The sequence below is a fragment of the Rhinolophus hipposideros genome, assembly GCF_964194185.1.
Source record: "Rhinolophus hipposideros genome assembly, chromosome: 22".
Lineage (NCBI taxonomy): Eukaryota > Metazoa > Chordata > Mammalia > Chiroptera > Rhinolophidae > Rhinolophus > Rhinolophus hipposideros.
Window position 1 is genome coordinate 22,232,907 of NC_138068.1, and position 22,679 is coordinate 22,255,585.

Consider the following 22,679-nt stretch of genomic DNA (forward strand, 5'->3'; position numbering starts at 1 on the left):
GCGGGCGGGCGGGACCATAGAGCCCGCGGCACCGCCCCCTCCACGACCCGAGCGCCCGCTCGCGCGGCTCCCACAATGCACCGCACAATGGCCCGACCGCCGCCACTACCGGGGCCTGAGCGGGCCTGGCGGAGCCCGAGCGCGGCCCGGCCCGCAGCGCGGGGCCCGGAGCGCGGTGAGTGCCGGCAAGGGCCCCCTGGGACGGTGGGGAGCGGGTCGGGAGTCCGTCTCGCTGCTCCCGCGCGACCGGCACCCGGAGCAGTGGCGCCCCTCTTCCCGGGCCCCTCAGCGCGGTCGTCCACACCCCCGACCGGGGCCCCCTTCTGCGTCAGCCTGGGCCCTCATAGGCCCCAGGGTGACGAAAACTCTCCCGGGACCCGGGACCTGGGTCTGGGGGACTTGAAGAAGCCCCACCGGCCCCTTCCTTTCCGAGACCTGGAGACGCAGCCCGGAGGGTCCCCCTCCCGCGACCCCCAGGCTCCGTGGCGGCTCCGATAACGCGCTGCTGTCCTTACTGGGGACCCGGGTCTGGGGGGCGCAGATAAGCTGCACCTGCTCCCTCCCCTCGGACACGCCTCCCCAGCCCCACAGAACCCCCTTTCCTGCTCCAGGTAGGGCGCCCCTCTCCTCTGTTCCGTCTTCCAGAACCACGCAGGCCCTTTGGAGGCGGCCCCCGAATACCTGGTTCTGGAGAAACAGATCAGCATCCTCCATCCAAGTGCCCGTCTTGAGACTCTTTTAATTCGGGGAATTGGCTTGTGACTGCCTTCCATCCCCGGAAACTTGTAGCCCTTATGATCCCCAATCTCTTTTTTCTTTCTTCTTTTTCTTTTCTTTTTTTCTTTTTCTTTTTCTTTTTTTTTTTTTTTTTTTTGCGGGGAGGGGTCCCTTAGAGGTTCGGTTAGCTTGTTCCTGGTTCCTTACCATACTCGTCCCTCCTTCCCACCCCTGAGCCCTCTGCCAGACTTCTCCCTGAACGTCTGTCCCGTTCCTGGCAGCCGTCCCCTCCTCCCTCTCCCGAGCCCCGAGCCCCGAGCCCCGGAGAAACGGAGCCTTTCCCACCACAGGGGGGTGGTCTAGACGCGGCTGGGGGAGCCCGGCTGTTCCCTGCAAAGCCATCCCCGCGCGATGGCCCCCGCTTGGTGGAGGAAAGGCACCTGCGAGGGGGAAGATGAGGGCACAACGGGTGTTGGGAGTTGGTGCTTTCACCTGCCAGTGTGTCCCGCCTTGTGTGTCTTTCCTCCCGTCAGCCGGGGGCTGTGATCGAGCCCGTCTGGCCTCGGGTTCCTCGTCCCCTCCCCACCACAATCCCAAGGTGAGACCAGTGGATTGGGGGGGTGTCTCATCAGGTGTCCTCTTCATGAAAATGCGACCGCAGTGAGTTGCAGCCATTTGCCCAAGGCCTTCTCAGGAGCGGGAGGCAGCGAGAGTCAGAGGAAATAGCGAATCAAAGGGGCTCCAGAGAGGGCCCGTCTGTACTGACAAGCAGCCGCGGCCCGAGAATAAACTCAGCCCCTGGTAATCCGGTTTGATGTCCCTCGGAATGATGCAAGTCGCCGAGACTCTCGGGCCTGCCTGTAATGTAATTCTCCCCCCACTCAGCGTGGGGGAGAGAGGGAGTGAAGGGGGCAGCTCTTCTCCTGCCCCGCTGTCCGTCCTTCGCACTGTTTTCCAGCCAGCCAGTGTGCCTTTGGGATTTGTGTCTGCTGCCCAGGTCAGGACCTGGTTTTTTTCTTGAACTCTATTTATAATTTCCCAGTTGCTATTTTGGGTTCTGCTGAAGGGAAGATTCTGTCCACCCCAAGGAACGGTCCAAGATGTGCTTCCTCCTCAGCAGGTGTTGAATTGAGTTCTTCAGATCCCTGGTCACCCATGGGCAGGAGGGATGAAAGCTATTTTAGGGCAGGCACTGAAGTGGAGCTGTTAATCCGCTGTGGGTCTCTGAGTTAAGAACACTTGGAGATTAACCCTTTCCTTGCTGCAGGGGGCTGTTTCCCAACAGTGTTTGGGGAGGGTTGGGAGAATTCAAGTGTGGCAGTAGGAGGTGGGAGCCTGCAGCCCAATACAGAGGCAGAGCTGATAGCGGCCTTTTGTTGGGTACTTGCAGCAAGCCAGACCCTACGGAGCCCCGTGCATACCTGACTAAAATAATCCTTACAACAAGCCTATGAGGTAAGTATTTTTAGCTTTACAGATGAGGAAACAGGCTAATAATGGAGAAAGAACACAGTTTCTATAGAGGTGATGTAACACCATAAAAACTATAGTTTCATCAGAGGGCGGCAGGCAGCATGGCTCACAACAGGGGACAGACAGACTAGGGAGCAGTTTGTCTCCTTTCAGCTTCCAAAGAGGGCCAGCCATGCAGAGTTGTCAGCCAGCGTTTGTATTTGGGGGACAGAGCCCTCGTAGAAGTGATTCCTAAGAGAGACCTCTGGCCCAGGATGTGGGGCTGGAGGAAGGTAAAGTGAAGGGGGCTGGTTAGAGGGGATGTGCTGAGGGTGCACGGCGAGGGGAAAAGGGGAAGGCTGCATTTTGGGGAGATGTTGGGAAGGGAAGGAAACTCACTCTGAGGTCTGAGCAGCAACATTAAAAGGAGGGGGAAAATGAAGTCCTACTCGGGCCCCAGGTCCAAAGGAGCCACAATTTAGACCTCAGAGACAGCACTGCATGTATTCACACATTTTGTCAGATGCTTTCAAGAGAGTTGTCTCAGTCCTTCATGAGAATATTATAGGTAAGGAGACTAAATCTCTATTTTAAAAATTGAGGAAACAGGTTCAGAGAAACAAAATAACCTGCCCTTAGTTTCACAGCCAGTAAGAGGCAGCTCTTCTGATAGCAAGTCCAAGGTTCTTTCCACGCTACCCCCCTCTTCAGATCAGGCGCCAGAGGAATCTTAGGATGAAAATCTACCAAGTTATACCAGTAACTGGGGAGGGATAGATTGTGTTTGTTTTATGGGAACAGGTTCTGTCAGCTTCCCTGTAGTTGTTAGGGTTAGCATGTGAGACCAGAAGAGCAGCTTTGAAAGAGAAGTAGAATTCTTTGACAGTTGCTGAGGAAGAAGTCTGAAGGAATAGACCTGATAATGTGAGAGAAGCCCAGGAATCTTTCTGGATGGGAGGAGTTTGCAGACAAAGGACAGAGGAAAAGAGCCTAGATTCCCAAAAGGGTTCCTAAGGTAACACTAGCAGCTTCGGTTATCCAGCCGCCTTTCAGTTACTTTAGGGAAGGACTTCTGCTGTGCTTTTTTAAAAGCTTAGGGGGAATAGGATCCGGGTGTTGGCTGTTTTCTGTTTAAAGCCATAGCCCCATTCAATGCAGATCAAGGCAAGCACATGGCTGCTGCCTTCCTCCTCTGGTTCTATCAATACAACCTCGTGAGCTCTTCTTAGCCACCGCCAGCCTGTTTCCTAGAAGCCCATTACTCACTCTTTCAGTAGCAGCATACTAAGCTGCTCTGTCTTGTTTGTGCTTGTTCAGGAGAACATATGAGGTGGGTGTGTGGGAGGCTGGGGACGTACTGTTCTCTTTCTGAGTTTGTGTGGAATTTCCAGGGCTAGGCTCCCCTCTCACAGCAGCCAGAGTGATGCGACTTGCTTCCCTCTGGCTGCCCTTCCCAACTTTCCAGAGGCTAAGGTGCATGATTTCAGATATCAAGGGGGGACAGAATTAGACTTTGAAGGTAGGGGAAATTCCCTGCAAACTAGATGTTCAAACTCATGCTCTCTGTCTACCCAATTCCAAGATGCATAATTGCTGGTATTACAAACAGGTAATTCCACCCTTGGGAAGGGGCGGGGGGACTTAAATAATGAAAGCGAGATGGCAAGGCCTTTGAGGTTTATAGTGAAGCAGGTAAATATGCCATGACTTGAAGGCTCAAGTGGGACTAGTTTTTAGTGCTACCTACGCCTCCCCAGCACATGACTCATGCAAAATGCAGCCACCTTTGTGCAGATCTTTCTAGGCAAATCTGCACTCGTGATGAGGAAATGTTTATCATATTACATTGCAATATTTCTTCAACAAGAGCAATGGTTCCTGAACAGGACGTAGCTCATGTTAATGATGAGCAAAGCTCTCTGGAGCATGAACCCACTGATCCCATCATCTCGTTCATGGCCAGTCTGTTGGATGAATGGTCACTAAGCAGCAGGCGCTAATGAGCTGAGCAAGCATTCTGTAGCCCACAGCTAGATTGTGTGGTTGGAGCCCTCCCCAGATTCTTGTGGGCAATCCCCACATACTCCTTTTGCTCCCTCCACATGGAAAAGCCTCATGACCAGATTTTGGCGTGACCTCTTCAAAGGGAATCCCGTGTTATAGCAAGTTGAAGTGCAGTTGGTCATCTGTGATGGACTTGTGAGTGTGAATGTCTGTCGTCCTCCTTTTGAGAGTCAGGACCAAAACTCCCATCCTTTCTTCCTCTGAGTTGATGTCAGGAAAGAAGTTGCGTCACCTTGCTGCAACCCACCCCCCACCCCACCCCTCTACTCAACAAGAGAAAGGATCAGACTTCAAGATAATGGCTCTGCACTTTGAAGGGCTGTAAACCCAGTTTAAACCAGAGCATACGTTAGGCTCAGGAGAACCAGCTTGCTTTCAATGACTAATTTACTCATCTAAAAGAAAGTTGAGGGTGGTTCTGTAGATGCTAGGTGATGAAAGGGATGTGCTCTGGGCCCTCAAAAAATAAGAGTTTGGTTGAGGAGACGAAGTTCTAATGCAAGTGTGTTACCTGTTCGTAATGGAGAAATGCACGTGCCCATGAGATCTGTAGGAGGGACCACTCAGCCCCTTGGCGTATTGGACAGGTTCTGCTAAAGAAGCGTGGTCTGTGCCGAAGACCATGAGTCCCAGAGAAGTGGTGGAGGGCAGGATGGGACCAGGACGGGGTTAGGGGACGTGCTGGCTGGGCTATGTGTGCATCGCCTCCTCAGACAGAACCTCGTGATGTAGACGTACTGCTAAGAAACACATCTGGCACAGGGGCTGACTTTCCAGGGTGTAAATTTCCTAAGTAAAGGCTTCTCCTTCTCTGTTGCCTTTTGGACATTTTATTGCTCCTTAGCACTTCCATGAGGAGGAGTCTTGTGGAAAATAGTGGTAAAGAGGAGGAGGAGGAGCTGCTATCTCTGAGTTTAGTGGAAAGGATGTAAAAGAGAAGTTAGAAGAGAAAGTTTGGAGTTTAGGGCTTTTACTTCCTCAGATTATCTTGTTTCCTGTTAGCCCAGCTGGTACTAGTAATAATGGTTACCCCTAAACACTTACTAGGTGCCCAGCCTTCTGCTGAATGCTTTATATTCATTATCTCATTTAATCCTCAAAACATTCTTATGATTTAAGAGATTATTATGCCTATTTTGTAAATGAGGAAATAGTTCAGGGAAGTATGTAATTGGCTGAAAGTCTCATGGCTTTTAAGTGGAAGGGCTGGATTGGAACGGGGATCTTGCTGCCTCTAGAGCCCATGTTTTCATGGTTTGGGGCTCCCTAACACCAGGTGTTCTGATGTTTCAGGTGAAGAGATTGTTTTCTGAAGGCTGCGTTGGAGGCTGTGACAGAGCAGAGAGCCCGTGTGGAGCCGATGGGGAGGCTTTCTGAATAACATGGCCCTTCGCCACTAGCTTTGCCATGACCACATTTTTCACCAGCGTCCCCCCCTGGATTCAAGATGCAAAGCAGGAGGAGGAAGTGGGCTGGAAACTAGTTCCCAGGCCTCGGGGCCGGGAGGCGGAGAGTCAAGGGAAGTGCCAATGTGAAATCTCGGGGACACCCTTCTCAAATGGGGAGAAGCTGAGACCTCACAGCCTCCCCCATCCAGAGCAGAGACCATATAGCTGCCCTCAGCTGCACTGTGGCAAGGCGTTTGCTTCCAAGTACAAGCTGTATAGGTAGGTGACACTCCTATAAGTCTTCCTGCCCTGAGGTTCCCAGAGGACACAGCCAGAGAGACTCCACTGAGTGTGGTGGGAGAATAGAGGTTAATTTGTCCCCTAAGTGTGCCCAGAATGCCAACCATTTGAGGTCATTCACTACAAAATAATGGTGGTGTTTTTTTATTCAAACACTAGAATATGATGGATACAATATCAGACAGCCATGAACAAATTAGATTGAGCATTTTTTTCAATACTACTTTCCCCACCCCTGTCAGATAAGAGTGAGAATTTTAGCCAGAAATTAAGAATTTGTCTTAGAACTTTAGAAGAAAAAGGTGACCCTGTGGTCTAACCTGTAAATTTTAAAGTGGAGACTTAGAGTGGGGAAGTAACTTACCCAAGGTCACATAGCTTCGTAGATCCTACCGTGAGTGCCTGTTCTGCTGAACTGCCTCCCACTCAAGATGATGGCTTCCGTGTCTGTAGAGTCCCGGCATCCTCGGGGTCAGTGGCTTTCCTGAAACTTGTAAGCCCAAGAATCCCTGTGAAAGTGAAATGGAATGTAAAATGGTGTAAAGCAGATATGGCAGAGCAGCTTTGAAGGGAGGGGGGCTTGCTTGGAAGCAATTTTGATTTTATCCTTGCCTTTCCATCAGAGGAACAAGAGAGACTGCCTGATGCCTAGTCTTTCATCCACTCATCTATCAAACTCTGATTTATTGAGTTCCTGCTGCATACCAGGCACAAATAGATGGGGGTGCTGGCTCTCGTTGAGTTTTACTATCTTAATAGTGTGGACAGACAGCAAACAAGGAGACACACAAACAAGATAACCACAGAAAGCCTCAGTTCCTTGTGTGGAAAACAGTTGACAGGAAGGAACTAAAACAGGTAACAGGGTAGCATGTGAGCAGGGTTGCCCTCACGACAGTTCTGTGGTCCTCAGGAATGCTTTGATTCTGTGTGCTGCGATGGCTTAGGTGGGCTCCAGTTGGGGCTGTCCTCTTACACTGTCTTAGCGACAGGCTGGCTGTCGGTGGGAGGCTTCAAGGAGGGTCCTAGTCCAGGAGGCAGGAGCCCTGTCTCCATCCGTAGTCACCGTATGATCTTGGGTAAATTATTAAGCCTCTGGGCTTCAGTTTTCTCACCTGCAAACTGAGGGTAGTGGACTGTGGATCAGTCGGCGCCTCCCTCTCTTATAGTATCACGTCACTTATGTCATAGGACGTCATTAGTAACCCTCAGGCGTGAGCAGTCATGGAGCATGAGGGTAATGGGGACAGTGGTGGCATGCCTTGGTGAACCCAGTTCTCAAGAGTCCTGTATTTCCCTTCAACTTCTGCCACTTACTGACGGGGGTGGGGCTGCCCTGTGCTTCCGTGTGTCATGGAGAGAGAGGTTAACGACACAGCTTACACGGCCTGGCCAGTGGTGGGCCCTCGAAGTCTTGCTGTGTTGATTCTGAATGTATGAAGGGAGCTTTCAATTGTAATTCCTGGATTCTGAGCTGCTTTCCAGCCACAGGGGAGCAGGTAAACCAAGGGATACTGAGGTGCCATGCCATGAAAACATTTTTTAAATGTTGCTGGTTTACATGGCAAACAATTTAAATAGTACAGTGGGCATGCAGTGAAAAAATGAATTGTCCTAATACCTGAAGCCACTATTCTCCTCCCCAAGGCAACCAAGGGGTCAGTTTCTTGTGTGTCCTTTCTGAGACATTCAAACATGTATTCTCTTTTTCACAAGGGATTGTATTACACACTATACTGAACTTCCTTTTTTGACTCAGCCCCCTATATCTTAGGAGATTGTTCCAGATCAGGAAGTTTAGATATACTTCATTTTCCCTTCATTGTGTCATTTAAAATTTTTTAAATATTTCTCGAAAGGGAAATAACATTCACATAATTCAAAATTCAAAAGGTATACAGTGAAAATGCTCCTTCATACCTATATACTATGTATTTCTTCTCCTCATAGGCAACCAATAGTATTAGTTTCTTATATATCCTTCCAGAAATATTGTAAGTACATGCAAGCAAACTTTTCCCCTTTTCACGTACATAGTACTATTCTGTATGCACTATTCTGTCTCACTGCTTTTTCCCACTTACTGTATCATAGGAGCTTGTTCCCTGTGGGTACATAGAAAGCTGCCTTATTTTTTAAAAAGTTCAGTCATTTTTGGGACTTATCATAATTTAACCAGTTCTCTATTGATAGACATTTCGCGTGTTCCTGATGTTTTGCTACTTTTTACAATGCTGCAAAGAATAGCAGTGCATACGTGATCCATATCTATAGAATATAGTTGGCATGGTATTCCACTCCAGTCCATTGCATGGCGCTGTCATAATTTTTATATCCAGTTCCCTGTTAATGGACACCTTGGTTGTCTGGCCAGCCCTTGTGACCTCTCTTCTCTCCTCCATCCCTATCCCAGGCACATGGCCACCCACTCAGCCCAAAAACCCCACCAGTGCATGTACTGTGATAAGATGTTTCACCGCAAGGACCATCTCCGGAACCACCTGCAGACCCACGACCCCAACAAAGAGGCCCTCCACTGTTCCGAGTGCGGTAAGAATTACAATACGAAGCTGGGCTACCGGCGCCATCTAGCCATGCATGCGGCCAGCAGCGGTGACCTCAGCTGCAAGGTGTGCCTGCAGACCTTTGAGAGTACCCAAGCCCTGCTGGAGCACCTGAAGGCCCACTCCCGCCGGGTAGCTGGCGGTGCCAAGGAGAAGAAGCACCCCTGTGACCACTGTGACCGGCGGTTTTATACTCGTAAGGATGTGCGGCGGCACCTGGTGGTGCACACAGGCCGGAAGGACTTCCTGTGCCAGTACTGTGCCCAGCGGTTCGGCCGCAAGGACCACCTGACCCGGCATGTCAAGAAGAGCCACTCTCAGGAGCTGCTCAAGATCAAGACAGAGCCAGTGGACATGTTAGGCCTACTCAGCTGCAGCTCCACAGTCAGCGTGAAGGAAGAGCTGAGCCCCGTGCTATGTATGGCCTCTCGGGACATGATGGGGGCCAAGGCCTTCCCTAGCATGCTACCCATGGGCATGTACGGCGCCCACATCCCTTCCATGCCTAGTGCAGGCGTGCCACACTCCCTGGTACACAACACGCTGCCCATGGGCATGAGCTACCCTCTGGAATCCTCACCCATCTCTTCTCCAGCTCAACTTCCTCCTAAATACCAGCTTGGATCTACCTCATACTTGCCCGACAAATTGCCCAAAGTGGAGGTGGATAGTTTTCTGGCGGAGCTTCCTGGAAGCCTGTCTCTCTCATCCGCTGAACCCCAGCCCGCCTCACCTCAGCCGGCGGCAGCTGCGGCCCTCCTAGATGAAGCACTGCTCACCAAGAGCCCCGCCAACCTCTCTGAGGCCCTCTGCGCTGCTAATGTGGACTTTTCCCACTTACTGGGCTTTCTTCCACTCAACCTGCCCTCGTGTAACCCACCCGGGGCCACAGGAGGCCTGGTCATGGGCTACTCTCAGGCTGAGGCGCAGCCCCTGCTCACCACATTGCAAACTCAGCCGCAAGATTCCCCAGGAGCTGGGGGACCGCTGAACTTCGGGCCTCTGCACTCCTTGCCTCCTGTCTTCCCTTCTGGCCTGAGCACCACCACTCTGCCTCGTTTCCACCAGGCATTCCAGTAGCCCCCAAGGAGGCCCCTCAGCTCAGGCTTGGACTCTGTCAGAGAGCCTCTCTACCCATCTTGTCTGCATCCCCCGTGAAGGCAGCTGCGTTTGCAGAGCTGGGTTCAAACAAAAAATTCCAGTATCTGTATGGAGCACTTGGTTTGGGGTGTCAGGCTCCAGAATCAGTTCCAGGAGGAGCCTTGAGCCCCAACTCCCTGAAAAGGTCGCATACCATAGGACTTCAGGTATTTTTACTTTTTTTTATCTGAATCGGGAGCCACACTTAGCCCTCTCCTTCTCCAAAGTGTCCGAACCTCCTCCTCTTTGGAGAAGGGGGAGACCTGTTGGAGACACAGAGGGTTTCATTTTGGATGACCTCGAGAGAAATAGCTCGAGAAGCCCACCTCCTTGTCCCAACCTGCAGACCCCAGAGCAGTCGGTCAGGCCCTGCTGCAGAGGGTCACTTGGCGCCATCACCTGCTTCCAACTAATGGGCAGGAAGGAGAGGGGGCCTCTGTTCTTCCCCACCACCCCCATCCCTCCTGTACCAGCACCTCCATTTTCAGTCAGTGTTGTCGAGCAACGGTACCGTTTACACAGTCGCTTCAGACACACCATTTCACCTCCCTTGCCGAGCTGTTAGCCTTAGAATGATTGCAGTGAACATTGTTTACACACCGTGAATTCATTCCCATCAGTCCATTCCAGTTGGCACCAGCCAGACCCATTTGGTACCTGGTGTTAACTGGAGCTCTGTTTACAAGGCGGAGTCAGGTCTTGCTGACTTCTCTTCACTTGAGGTCACATTTTTCCCCTGTGGGGAAATAAACTGACTTTGGACTGCTTCAGTCTTTGCCATCTTCCATGACTGTGTCTGTTCCTGCCTTCCTCAGCAGTGTCCGCAGGCGACAGGCAAGAAGATTGGAGCAGTTTTCTCACAGGTCTGCAACTCTCTTTGTCTCCAAGGACACATCATGACCCCCTCATCTTCCTTTTGAACTGGAGAGGGGAAGAAACGAAGGCATGCCCACTTCATCATCTCCCCATTCCCTCACCCCCACCCTAAACATCATGAGCTATTATTAATCTTAGAAGGAGGGACTTGGGTTCGAGGCTGGTGTAAATGGCAAAGAAGAAGTATGAACCCCTCATTTGTCTCCTGCCTTTCCCTTTTCCAGGAATTTGTGGAATTATTGGAAGAAGAGTTATCAGAAAGTTAGGCCTGGGCAGATAGTCGAGTCCTACGCTACGGGTGTCTCCCACACCAGACTTGTTTCTTATCCCACAGTGTCCCTCGTGTCTCCTCCACTTGGCAGTTCCCTTGGACTCAGGGCCACTGTGCATAGGCTTCTCTGCTCTCCATCAGAGAACTGCCACCTTCCTCCTGTGACCCCCTCAGTACTCAGCAAGCTTTCTTCTCTTCTGACTTGTGGGGCTCTCTGCCACAGGCAGCGTAGCCCTTGCCCAGCCGAACCCCATCCCAGCTTCCTCTCACTTGTGCATGGGCACTCTTTCCACTCATGGAAGGGCGGGAGGTTGGGAACCACCACTGTGGGACCCTCTTGAGACACCTCCACTCTGATTCAGAAACACACTTCTACCTCTTTACTGTTAACTCCGACAGTTGCAGCCAGCAGTTTCTGGGCACTTCTCTCAGCGGGTGCCTCGTGCTGGCTTCTCCACTAGGGTTTCAGGATAACCTACCAAGGAACTGCCTCAGCGCCCTCGCGGTCCTCCCTCTCCCCTTTCTGTCTAGAAATCACCTTGGTCTGTCGTCATGAACTGAGCAGGTTCAAGACCCAGGCTTCTGCTGCAGCCCAGGCCAGTACTCTTCGAGGTGAAAGCCTTAAAATGTAGCTCCCACCCCTTGACTGGAAGCAATGCGGAGTGAATAAGCATGTTTTGATTTAGTCAGGGTAGCTTGGGATACCTTTAAAAAAAAAGAAAATCAAAACCAGATATAAAAATGTCTGGCAAGGTGAGAATCAGACTAGGTGATTTGCTTCTAAAACTTAGTTTCCGTGAGTCCCAGGGACTGATTAAGGTTTATTTTTAAAAGCGTCCACCTTGGTACGCGGCCACCTCCTGCATGCTGTGCATGTTACTGGGACTCGTATCGCAGGAAACGGTATGTGAGGATCCAAGCAGGACTCAGTGCTGCCTTCTCCTTGTCTCTGGCCTTCATCACTAGGCCCCGCAACCTTTCACCACCTCTCTGCCCACTTCCCTGCACCCCTCGTTTACAGAGGCACATGGGCCTCTGGCCACAGAATAGTCTCAGGCTGTTAGAGGAGTCCCCTCCTCCACCTGCTCTTCCCTGTTCCTTGAATCCTCTCCCCATTAGTGATGCTGAGAAACTCATAGGACAGGTAAAGCAAATATGTAAAATGTGTAACTGGGGCCTTGCCCCCCCTCCCCTCCTCTTCTTCCATCCTGTCCCTCCTTTCCTCTTCCTTCAGTGCCCTCACCAGCCACGAGGAGTTTCCCTATCACTGTGAAATTTGCTGGTGCAGAGGAACATCTGCCTTCATCTTTTGTTTTTGTTTTGGGTGGGGGGCCATAGCCACCCAGCTGTTTCTTAAATCTCCCTTCTCATAATTAAAAAAAGAAAAAATCCTCATTGGTCTGGTTGTTCAAAGGATAAGAATAGCTTTATCCTACACTCAGTACCAAACCCACTTCAGTACCCTTACTGAAGCCAGGAGAGCCTGAGGGGCATCCGCCCAGGACAGGAGCCATAGCATGTGGCAGAGACCAAACAGGGACCAGGAAAAGGGTGATGTCCCCTTTCCCCACCACCTCCTCCAACTTCTGTCAGCAGCGAGCTGCCCTGAACAGGGGACAGGCCCCTCCCACCCTGTACAGTAGCTGGTCAGCATGGAGTACAGTCCTGGGGGCCAGGGAATGACATGCCCAGCTGTGTCAGTGCAAAGGATCTGTGCGCATCTTAGAGAGGTGAGAGGTAGGGAAAGGAGCACCAATGAGTTCTTTCCCCCAACCTTTTAAAAATTGCATTTTGTTAATGGAAATCCGGGAAGCAGGTGTGATTACTTTTTTGCTCGTAGATACTGTCCTAAGTTGAAATTCTCCCACTGCCCTAAACTTTCCCGTAGTAGTCCTTTAAATCCTCCCCTCCCTTCTTTTTGATAGCTGTTTTCTCCACCCCTTCCCCAACCCCCCCCCCATCTAGGAGCTATTTGTAAGCACGATTTTTTTTTAACAGTTTATATTGTACAGGATCAATATTTTGCTTTTTAACAAGGATATTTATGTAATAAACTTTGCCTTAGGCAGGTGTTGGCCAGGAAAGTCCAGATTCCTCTGGGACCCCACCCTGGCCTCTCCTGGAGCTCTGAACCTGCTGTGGAAGGAATTGGCTGTGACCTTCACCACTGGAGAGTAGGGTCTGTGGCAAGGGAAAGGAGTGTTGTGGTTCTGACAGGAGAAGGAGTCACCATGATAATCTAGTGCCTGTGTGGAGGGGGTATGAAGAAGTACTCCAGTATGATTCTTTGGATGTAAGCTGATTCTCCCCATACGCACCTCCGCCTCTGAGTACGCGGCACTAGGACTCCTGAAACCACCTCATACACCCGCCCTCCCTCCCAGTGGTCAAGGCTTCGGGGCCACTCTTTCGTAATGCCAGATTATTTAATGAGAAAAATACAAGACAAAAACCTTCTAGCACTTTGTAAACACAGTGAATAACCTCTTGGAGTATTTTTGGCTTTATATAAAACAAGGTTTTTAATTGTAAAATATAAGTGCCATTAGGAAATGCACAGGGCGGATCTTTGTTAAAGTAGATTTTTCAATGTTTTACAGAATTACATTTTCAAAAAAAGGTTTTTATAATGAAGTTGTTTATTAAAAACTTCTGAATGATGTGTTTGGAAGTTGTGAACCTGTCTGATTGGGAAAGGGTTGGGGAGAGATCCTGGGGGAGAAGCATTGTTAGCGTCCGAGGGGATGGTGAGTATGGGGCCAACAGTAACAACCTCCAAACCGGCACCTACAAACCACTTTGAAATGAAAGATCTTAATAGGATGCCTTGGAGGTAAGTGGCATCATACCATCACTTGATAATCCTGGATCGAGGGGTCAGAAAAATCAAACTGGCTTCATGCAATTTCATGTAACTGAACATGCCAGCTGGAGAGCCTCGGTTAGGATTCATCCCGCAAATCCAGCAGGGCTGGTCTTAGCATCCCTAGTTTTCTCTGCCCTATCTTGTGCAGTTGTGACTTCGTTCTTGAGCCCTGCCAAGGGGTTTGTCCCTTTGTGTAGGAGTAGAATACTGCCATGATTCCAGACCTGTCATTCTCACACAGTGCTGACCAAGAAAAGGGAACCTTTCTAGGCTCTCAGGAGAGAGGAATCCTTTTATTCGCAGAAACCCCCGTCTCATTGGCCTTGGGGTTCTGTGCCATCCCAAACCAGTCTATAAAGCCAGTGAGCACAAGGCTGAGACGGGAGAAGTGGTTTCTCAAAGGAAATGGGTACTAGTAGCAAGAGTAATGGATGCTGGTTGTCCAAGAGAAATGTCACCCGCTGCCCAAGGTGCAGCATTGTATTGGACATATTACTCAGGAACAGGCAGAGGACTCAAGAGGTATCCCTTGCAAAGGCTGGCCAGACTCAAACTGGGAGCCAGAGTTGGTCATTGCACGACCTTGTCCACGTTTATGCCTACCCATTGGGTTCAAACTGTTGAGAAGCTGACATGGCTTTGCCTGATGTTGCTTGGCCAGTCTAACAAAGGTCATCACTATCCTGGACCCCCTCCCGTGTGCTGAAATCCTCCCATCCAGAATGAACTTGCTTTTCTGTGGTCTGGAGCCAGTGTCCATAGCCAAGCCGTGCGAGTCATTCTGGAGTCCAGCCTGAGTCTGAGGGGCGTTAACAAGTGTTAATGTGTATAACGAGTGTTTTGTATACAAAGGCAGTGGGCTGGTCCTTCATCTCTTTGGCCTTCCATTTATTTGACATTCACTGGCCACCCCATTGTGTCAGATTACTGGCTAGGACCCCAAGAGAACCCACCTTGCCCTCTAGGGGGTGCATACCCCAGGATGGGTCTGGGGACTCAGAACTATCTTATCCACTGGGCCAGAGGAAGCTGAAGGCTTTGTGGAGGAGGTGCAAGGACTTTCAGGCAGAGTAGGCATTATTAGGTGTATTGACCACCGGCCACAAGTTGGGAAGCAAAGACCACAAGAGCACAGGTGCATTTGTAGGATCAGGGCTGGTTCATCCAGGCTCTTATCCTCTCCAAGTATAGACCCTGCACTTCAGACTAGAGTTCACATTTGTGAAATATCTGATACAGAGCCACCGGCAGCCCCTGGGCCTAGGACAAAGTGTCCACCTTTCAGCCTACCAGCCCGAGGACCCAGCTGGTGGGGAAACCAGGCAGATCCCACTTGCTCCCTGGTTGGCAGCATCTGAGACCCTCCTTTGCCCCAGATCCTTCTACTCTGACCTTGTTCTTAATTTTCTCCACATAAATATTATGAGCACCTCCGTTAGCCGTGCAATGACCAACTCTGGCTCCCAGTTTGAGTCTGGCCAGTCTTTGCAAGGGATACCTCTTGAGTCCTCTGCCTGTCCCTGAGTAATATGTCCAGCACAATGCTGCAGGTGCCCTACAGCTGCCCCAAAGGGCAGATGAGTGTGGGCGGTGGGCGACTCCCACCTGCCCACCGCAGATGCGAGAACTAACTGCCTGGCGCGGTGGCGGTGATGGAAGGTTCTGTTTGTCCGTGACTGGTGATTGGGCCTGATCCCTGGGGCCTGCTCCTAGCTGCTCCTGCACTTCCACGTTCAGAGCTCTACCAGTCTGGGGCCAGTTCTGTCTGGAGCTCTGGTCGCATTCCCACAGGGTGGTCCCTTGCCCCTTCGCCAGGCCTACAGGCCCCTGGCTCCCTGTAGCCCCGGGACCCTAGCGAATCACATTGGGAAGGAGGGGGCACGAGAGGCGCAGCGCGACCTGGAGGAGGAGACCGCGCCTCCCGCCTCCCGCCTCCCGCTTCCCGCCTCCCGCCTCCCGCCTCCCGGCCGCGGTCCTGCCGCAGCCCCCGCCGGCCTGCAGCCACCGAGCCGCCCCTCTCGGAACCCGCGGTGGCGCCCGCGCGCCCCTCCCCGCTCCCGGCCAGAGGCTTCCGCAGGTGACGGCGGACCAGGGTGTAGAGGGCCTGCCGCCGGCCGCGCACCAGACGGGGGCCCGCGCCTGGGGCGCGAGAAGCCAGGGGATGCGGACACCCCGACCCGGCAGCCACCCCCGGAACCGTCCCGGCTGCCGCTGGGGGCCGGGAGGCGGCCTCTGGGCGACTGATCGTTGCCCGGAGCACGGCCTTGTCGGGGACAAGGCCCCGGAAACCTGTGGCGCAGAACCGTGTAGGGCTCGGGCTGGAGCGGGTGGGAAGACTGAGGAAGTGACGGATGAGGGCGCCATCTTCATGGAGGAGGTGGAGAGGGAGGTGCAACAGCAGCAGGTGGAGGAGATGGAGGCGGGAGTGGAGGCGCAGGAGGCCCCAGGGCCCCTAAACCTTGATGCCCCAGTTGTGGACCCACCGGAAGCCACCCCGTGGGAGCTGGGGGCCGTGAGTGCCCAGGCGGACAGGGCCTACCTGCAGCTGGAGCGCAGGTGTGGGCGCGTGTGCCGCTTACACCTAGCCCGTCGGAGCTTCGTCATCCAGACTGTTCCTGGGTCACTGCCTTCCTGAAGCGCCCGCAGCTGTCAGCTGTGATTAGCCCGCGAGAGGAAGGCATGCCCTGCTACCTGATGAATTTGGAAGTGAGGGAGCTCAGGTATGCCAGGAGAGGCTGCAAGTTCAAGTTCCGCTTTGGGAGCAACCCCCACTTCCGGAACGAGGTGATCGTGAAGGAGTCTGAATGCAGATCCTCAGGCCAGGTGGTGTCAATTGCAACTCGCATCCATGGCACCGGGGCCAGGAGCCCCCTGCGCTGGTACACAGGACCCGGGACACCGTCCGCAGCTTCTTCAGCTGGTTCTCACAGCACAGCCTCCCACAGGCAGACAGCGTGGCCCAGATTATTAAAGAGGACCTGTGGCCCAAGCCCCTGCAGTATTATCTGCTGGGGGATAGGCCCCACAGAGCCAGGCGAGGTTTAGCAAGGTGGCCTACAGAGGCCTCCCCTAGGCTGTACGGGTTCCCGTCTGGCTAAGCCCTGCCCTGGGACCTGGGCACTACCTCAGCCTCCCTTCTATCTCCTGTGGACCTGTGCTTAGGCCAACAATGGCACTCTGCTGTCTGCTTTTTCCTCCGTGTACTCTGGCCCTTCTGTACGTTCAGTAGACTCGGGTCCAAGATGGTGGCCTTCGTGGCCTAGTTCTTCTGTTTCCATGTGGTCTTCCTGCATCACGGGACTGTCACTTGCTACATTGTCTACCCACGCACCCAATGCCATGGACGTGTACTGCCATCGTCTTCACGGCCCATCTTTGATCATGGCCTTCCCACCTATTTTTGGGATGGGCAGCTGCAAGTCGTCTCTGGGGGGACCAGTACCTCTTCGAGGCCTGCTGCTTTAAGGCCACAACATGCTGGGCTTCATATTTATACTGGCCCCGCCTTTGGCTGCAGCAAGCTGCGTCTCATCACCCACAATGAAGTGGCTGCACGGTGCTGGCTGTCAACTCCAGGGCCTCCAAGCCGCAGGATCGCCGGCAGGCTACTGGACTGTTGGGCATGTGGCAGAATGGGCACAGAGCCAGCAGGGAGCTACTGGGCATGGGTCAGGTAAAGGCCACGAAGCAGGGGCAACGCCTTCTTTGTGATCAGATTGCTCTTCTTACGCATGTTGCAGCCTGCTCTCTGCTTCTGAAGGTCTGTGTGGTACCCTACCAATGTCTGGCCATCACCGTTCTCATGAGATTTGCCCAGGCTGCCACCAACCCTGTTGAATGCAACCAGGAAGTGCCTGTGGACCCAGGTGGGCCACCTGCCAAGAGGGCCCCAAACCCCCAGTAACTGGACTGCACTGGCATATCTGGGCATGTGCTCAAGTCAGGGGCAATGATGGGGTCCCTTCCAGAAACCTACCTTTCTGAGCCTATCAATGAACTCCCACGGAATCCAGCTCTCCCGTCTCCACCTGTTTTTAGGCTGCCGGGTTGCGGGTGTTGGGGAGGGGGTGTTTCTGCTCATGGGGCCTTTCTATTCACCTGCCCAGAGCACACATCTTTCTTTTTATTTTCTTTAAAGTGACAGCTCAGAAACAAACAACTGAAGAAGCAAGGTTTTCGTTTTGTTTTGGTTTGAAATACATAAATAGCTGAAAGGACGGGCTTTCTTGCTGAATTTGCCTCTTTGTCTCCAGAGAGGGAGGCTTGGCTCATAGAGTACCGCTGCTGTATTTGTGCCCTGGGCTCCCTGGTCCTGCCCCCTTCAGTAAGGCCCAGAATCTTCAAAGAGGGACAGCTCAGGGCTGCTGAACAGAGACCAGGAGGTCTGGGCCCCCAGGGGTAGGGATAGTTCATTATTTTATGCTGTGTTCTTTCAGACTAACTTTAACTCTACTTCTTTCTGATGCACCAGGTTGTTTTCAGCAGGTCCAGACCCCGTTGTGGGATTCTGTAGGTACAAGAACTTAGCTGTCCCCCACCCCAAGTTCCCCTTCCCAGGCTTTTGGGGCTGTCTCCATCTCATTTGGGAGATGACCATACCCAGGCCCCTTCCCATGGAAGTCCTCTTTTCTGTTTCCCCGGACCTGGGGAGGCTTTGACACAACATAATGATGGGGCTGGGCGGACACAGGGCTGCTGCTGTCAGGTAGGGGAATGCAACAGAAGCCAGAGCCAACTGGAAAGGTCCAGGGATGCCTGAGCTTGTGGGGTGGAGAGAAGAGAGTCCCCGGATTGTTCCTAACTTTTCTGATGCACCAGGTTGTTTTTAAATTAGGAGAACTAGTAACACTGCAACTTCAGAGGATTTCTCCATCCAGGTATGACCCTGTGTTGGTAGCAAGTTAATGCTATGTTTTTAATTTTACTGCTTTTAAGTAAGACTCTGCAATCTCTTCTCTATTTCTACCTACTGGAGAAATTGAGTTGTCCAGGCCTGCTTGCTGCTTTTCGTTGAGAACATTTACAAGAACGTTGTTGTAATTTTTCAATGCCATTTGGAAACTATATTGCTATTCATGATTGTTATCAAGTTGCTGTGGCCTGTTAATATAACCCTGTACTTAGTAGCTTGACTACCATAGTATTGTAGGACTTAAGAATGGAAATTGTTACCATGTTCGGTGAGGATAACCTCCAAAAAGAACTCTAAAACCCGAATGATCTTGATTCTGTGCTCCAGTGGCCCGGCAGTAGTGAACGTCACTGTAAACGACATCTCTGCTTCTAAACAGTGACATATTCATGAGGTGGCTTTGTCCGATCAGAAGAGGATTGATGGTACTTTTGTCTTCTACTTACATGATGAAAAAATAAAAACCGTTCAGTCTGGGGAAAAAATAACCCAGGTCATGTTAGTCCCCTATCCCACACTCTCCACTGGCAGAAAAAAAATCCTAATTCCTCATCGTGGCTGACAAAACCCAGCATTTTCTGGTCTCTGCTGACATCTCCCATTGATCTCTACGCTCCCCCAACACTCGCCTCTATTCTGCTCCTTAATACACTAAGCACCTCCCAACCTCAGGGTTTTTGCACTTGCTTTTCTGTCTCTGGAACTTTCTTCCCGCAGATATTCTCATCGCTGGTTCCCTTAATTCTTTCAGGCCTCTTTAAAGGCTTTCCCTGCCCAGCTTATCTGAAGTCATCCTGTACCCCTGCCCATCTCTTCCTTCTCCCCTCCCCTGTCTGCTGTTTGGCCTACGTGCACCTCAACAACAATGACCTATGTGAATGAATAAGGGTGGGGGCATTGAGGGGTGACTATATACTTTGTCATCCAGCTGGAACACATCTGGGAGTGAAAGGGGCACTACTAATAACTACACCAGGGCAAGAGGCCTAACTGGCACATAACGGTCACGCCAGAGAGACAGAACCCAACCAAGTCCAGCTTCCCATACAGCTCATCCCTACTGTGTGTGATGTCAGAGGGTGGAGACTTCTCTGAAGTCTGGACCCTGGAGCTTTGAAGAACAGGCAGTTTAGAAAGGGGCAGTGGAAAGGAATTCCTGACCAGAGGCACTAGATAGAAAATGCTGATGTGTTCAGGGCATGTACCCTGGATGTGGCTGCTTGGGAGAGGCAAGGCTGGGGGGTGGGTAGGTTAAGGCCATTTTCTGGAAATAGGAACTCTGCCTGCAAAGCTAAGGCATTATCCCCTGGATGGTGGCGAGGGGGATCAGATATGTTTCAGGGGTGGAAGAACTCACAGAGCAGTTGGAGACAAGGGGAGGGGAATGTTTGCCATTCCAGCTCTCTTATCTTCAGTTTGAATCATCCGATCTGTCCAGGCTGCAGCTCTGCCAGGAAGCCCTCCATGATTGCCCTAGCCCACGGCAATCTCTGCCACCTCTCAAGTACAGCCTAGAATTTGAATTTTGGACACCAGTGCCAAGGTGGACTGCATCCTCTGGCTTTTTCTTGTGCTAAACACCAGTCTCTGATGTTCCCAAGGGAATCAGGGTGAGGCCTCAGAGCATCCTGGCAGCCCTGGAAGCTGGTGCCCCACGTGGTTTGCCTGCCCTGCACATGGTGGTTGGCAGGTACACTCTGGCTCCTGCACCGCAAATTTGGTACTTACCAAAACAGGTGCTTACCTGATCTTCCTCTGCGTAACCTGTGGCATGCTTCCTTCACAGTGACTGACCTCGGGAAGAGTGCATCCCAGCTGCCCCTCTGGAGAACGGGTCACCTTCTCAGAACCCACTCCTGCTTGCTCACTCATTCAGGTCCTGAGTCACGCATTTGTTCATCCACATGTCATAGCACCCCCTCTGTCCTGGCCACTGGGCACGAGGTGAGTATTAAGGTCTCTGCCCTCAGTGAGCTCCAGAGTCCAGTGACGAAGCTGAACACAGTGATAAGAACCTCTGACATTTAATGAGCACTTACTACGTGCCAAGGGCTTACATAGATATAGCAGCTGGAGGGGCTCGCTAGATCCGAGTTGGGCCACGTCCTCTGCTCCAAATCATCCAATGGCTCCTATCACATGCAAGAGGAGAAGACAATGTGCTTCTCACAGCCTGCAAGACTCATGATGACATCTTGTCACCTCTCCAACTTCATCTCCTATGCCTCTTCTCCAGGTCACTTTCCAGTGACACCAGCCTTCTGCTAGTCTTCAAACCTAGTTCAAGACCTTTCTTGCTCTTCCCTCTGTCTGGAACCTTCTCCAGGTAGTTGCATGGCTGGTTCTCAATTCATCAAGGTTTCTCAGCTCACCTGTTACAATTCTGCCTCTTCAGAGTAGCCTTCCCTGACCACCCTTTCTAAAAACACCCTGTCAGTCTCCTTCCCATTTCTATGATTTGGATTTTGTTAAGAGCACTTACAAGAATCTGACTGATCATATTGTAGATTCATTTATTTACCTGCCTTTTCATCTACACTCATGGAGACTTTGCTTTATTCACTGCTGAACACCCCTCACCTAGAACAACGCTGGGCATTGGGGACCTCAGAAATTCTTTGTGGAATGAATGAATGCTTCACATCCTTGAGGTCCAGAAGGTCTTCCAGGTGGGCAAGGAGAAGACTGTCTCTAGGGCTACGGCCCAAGGCAGCCCTTTTTCAGGCAGTCTCTGGAGTTGAGGTGGTATCTCGGTCCATTCTCGTCCCTTCTACTGAGACGTGGCCGCCTGGCTTACACATGCCCCAAGGGTAGATGGGGGAGGTTGGGGTGAGGAGGGACTTCCTGCTCTGGTGCCGAGAGCAAACACAAGCCTCTGACAACAGGGTTTTGCTCACCTCGGCTCTGAGAGGTCTACCCTGTTCTGTTGGGCTGGGAAAGAACTCTGGACAAGTAATTTTCAATCAGAAAAATCTGTCCAGAAACTATAGCAATTAGTTGTTACGGGTAACCACCGTGATTATAGCTTGGGAAACTTTGATATTTTCCTCCAAGGACACAATTTCAGCACAACAATTCAAGGAAGTCTCTGGTATCTGCTTGCCCTTGCTCAGCAGAACTGAACATTGACTGAGGTGGGTGCACGCTGAGGCCCCCAGGCCACAGGCCCCAGCCTCGGGGCTGACGGGACCTCCAGGGCACAGGGCCACGGTGGAGCAGGCCCGTATGAGCTGGAAGCCTGACAGGCCTGCCCGCTCCCGATTCCCCACTCTGAGGCCTTGGACTTGTCTTTTCACGGCTCTCAGCCTGTTTCTCATCTAAAGGAGAACCTGGAACCCCTCAGCAGGAAGAAAACGTCCCTTACAGGTCCCTCCCCCTCCACACCGACCTCCAGCACTCCAGGTGGCTGGCTCAGGGACGATACTTTTGGCTGCAGCTAACAGAAACTCTAACTTTGAATTACACAAGAGATTTTTTTTTTTTTTTCTGTCCAGAGGTGAGATGGGCTTTGGGGCTGTTTGATTCAGTAGCTCAATGATGTCTTCAAGGACTTGGGCCTTCTTTTCTGATCTGCCATCCTTCCTGTTGGTTCCCCCTCAGGTTGGTGCCAAGATGGTGGCAGTAGCTCCAAGCATCACTTTGGGTATGGCAACTCCAGAGAAGGCTGACACCCTTAAAATGGAGGCAACCTTTCCCATTAAAAGCCACTCTAGACTTTCCAGGTCCTGCATCTATTGGCTAGAACTGGGTCACACATCTGCTCTTAAATCAATTATTGGCAAGGGAGAGCACGGTACCATGACTTGCTGGGACCAAGCATCAGGGGTGCAATGGACGTCTGCCCACAATGTCCGGTGGGATAGCTAAGCCCAGCATCTCTAGGAGTTCACAGTCACAATTCAGCCCTTCTACGGGACTCCCTCATATGGCACTTACATGCCGTGATGGCCCTCAGGGTTACAGAGTGCTGACTTCTGGGTTAGCACAGGTCCAACTGCAAGCTTTCTGGTCCTAGAGAGTTCCTTAAGTCCAGCCGAGTCACTGCCAAGCTAAGCTTTCTAGGAGTCAGGCCCAGTGGATGAGGAGGAATAACTAATTGACTGAACACCTACAGTGTGAGTGACTCTGT

The 22,679-nt window shown here is 51.8% G+C and overlaps 2 protein-coding genes across 4 annotated transcripts; both read left to right on the top strand.

Annotated features, from left to right (window-relative positions):
* Window positions 1-72: 72 nt before the first annotated feature.
* Window positions 73-13,443, top strand: PLAGL2 (PLAG1 like zinc finger 2). Of its 3 annotated transcripts, XR_013992253.1 has the most exons (4): window positions 82-175; window positions 5,527-5,900; window positions 8,335-9,792; window positions 12,838-13,443. XR_013992253.1 is itself a non-coding variant. In XM_081033229.1 (3 exons), exons 2-3 carry the CDS (start codon window positions 5,641-5,643, stop codon window positions 9,563-9,565), a joined length of 1,491 nt encoding a protein of 496 aa, XP_080889355.1. In that variant the 5' UTR covers window positions 73-175; window positions 5,527-5,640; the 3' UTR covers window positions 9,566-13,443. The 3 variants fall into 3 exon arrangements, 2 of the variants coding, with proteins under 2 accessions (XP_080889355.1, XP_080889356.1); XM_081033229.1 differs by having other exon boundaries at window positions 73-175; window positions 8,335-13,443; XM_081033230.1 differs by lacking the exon at window positions 5,527-5,900 and having other exon boundaries at window positions 101-175; window positions 8,335-13,443.
* A 1,736-nt stretch (window positions 13,444-15,179) lies between these two features.
* Window positions 15,180-19,045, top strand: LOC308490956 (putative testis-specific Y-encoded-like protein 3; the record flags this gene model as incomplete). Its single annotated transcript, XM_081033763.1, is given in 4 exon segments — window positions 15,180-15,221; window positions 15,494-16,250; window positions 16,253-16,483; window positions 16,486-19,045. Coding segments are annotated over 4 exon segments (1,281 nt in total). The 3' UTR covers window positions 16,737-19,045.
* Window positions 19,046-22,679: the final 3,634 nt, after the last annotated feature.

What these genes read in the sequence shown, in the direction of transcription:
- PLAGL2 (XM_081033229.1), top strand. Translation starts at nt 5,641, where the DNA reads ATGACCACATTTTTCACCAGCGTCCCCCCCTGGATTCAAGATGCAAAG. An exon ending in TCCAAGTACAAGCTGTATAG is followed by an intron (nt 5,901 to 8,334) that starts GTAGGTGACACT and finishes TCCCTATCCCAG; the next exon opens with GCACATGGCCACCCACTCAG.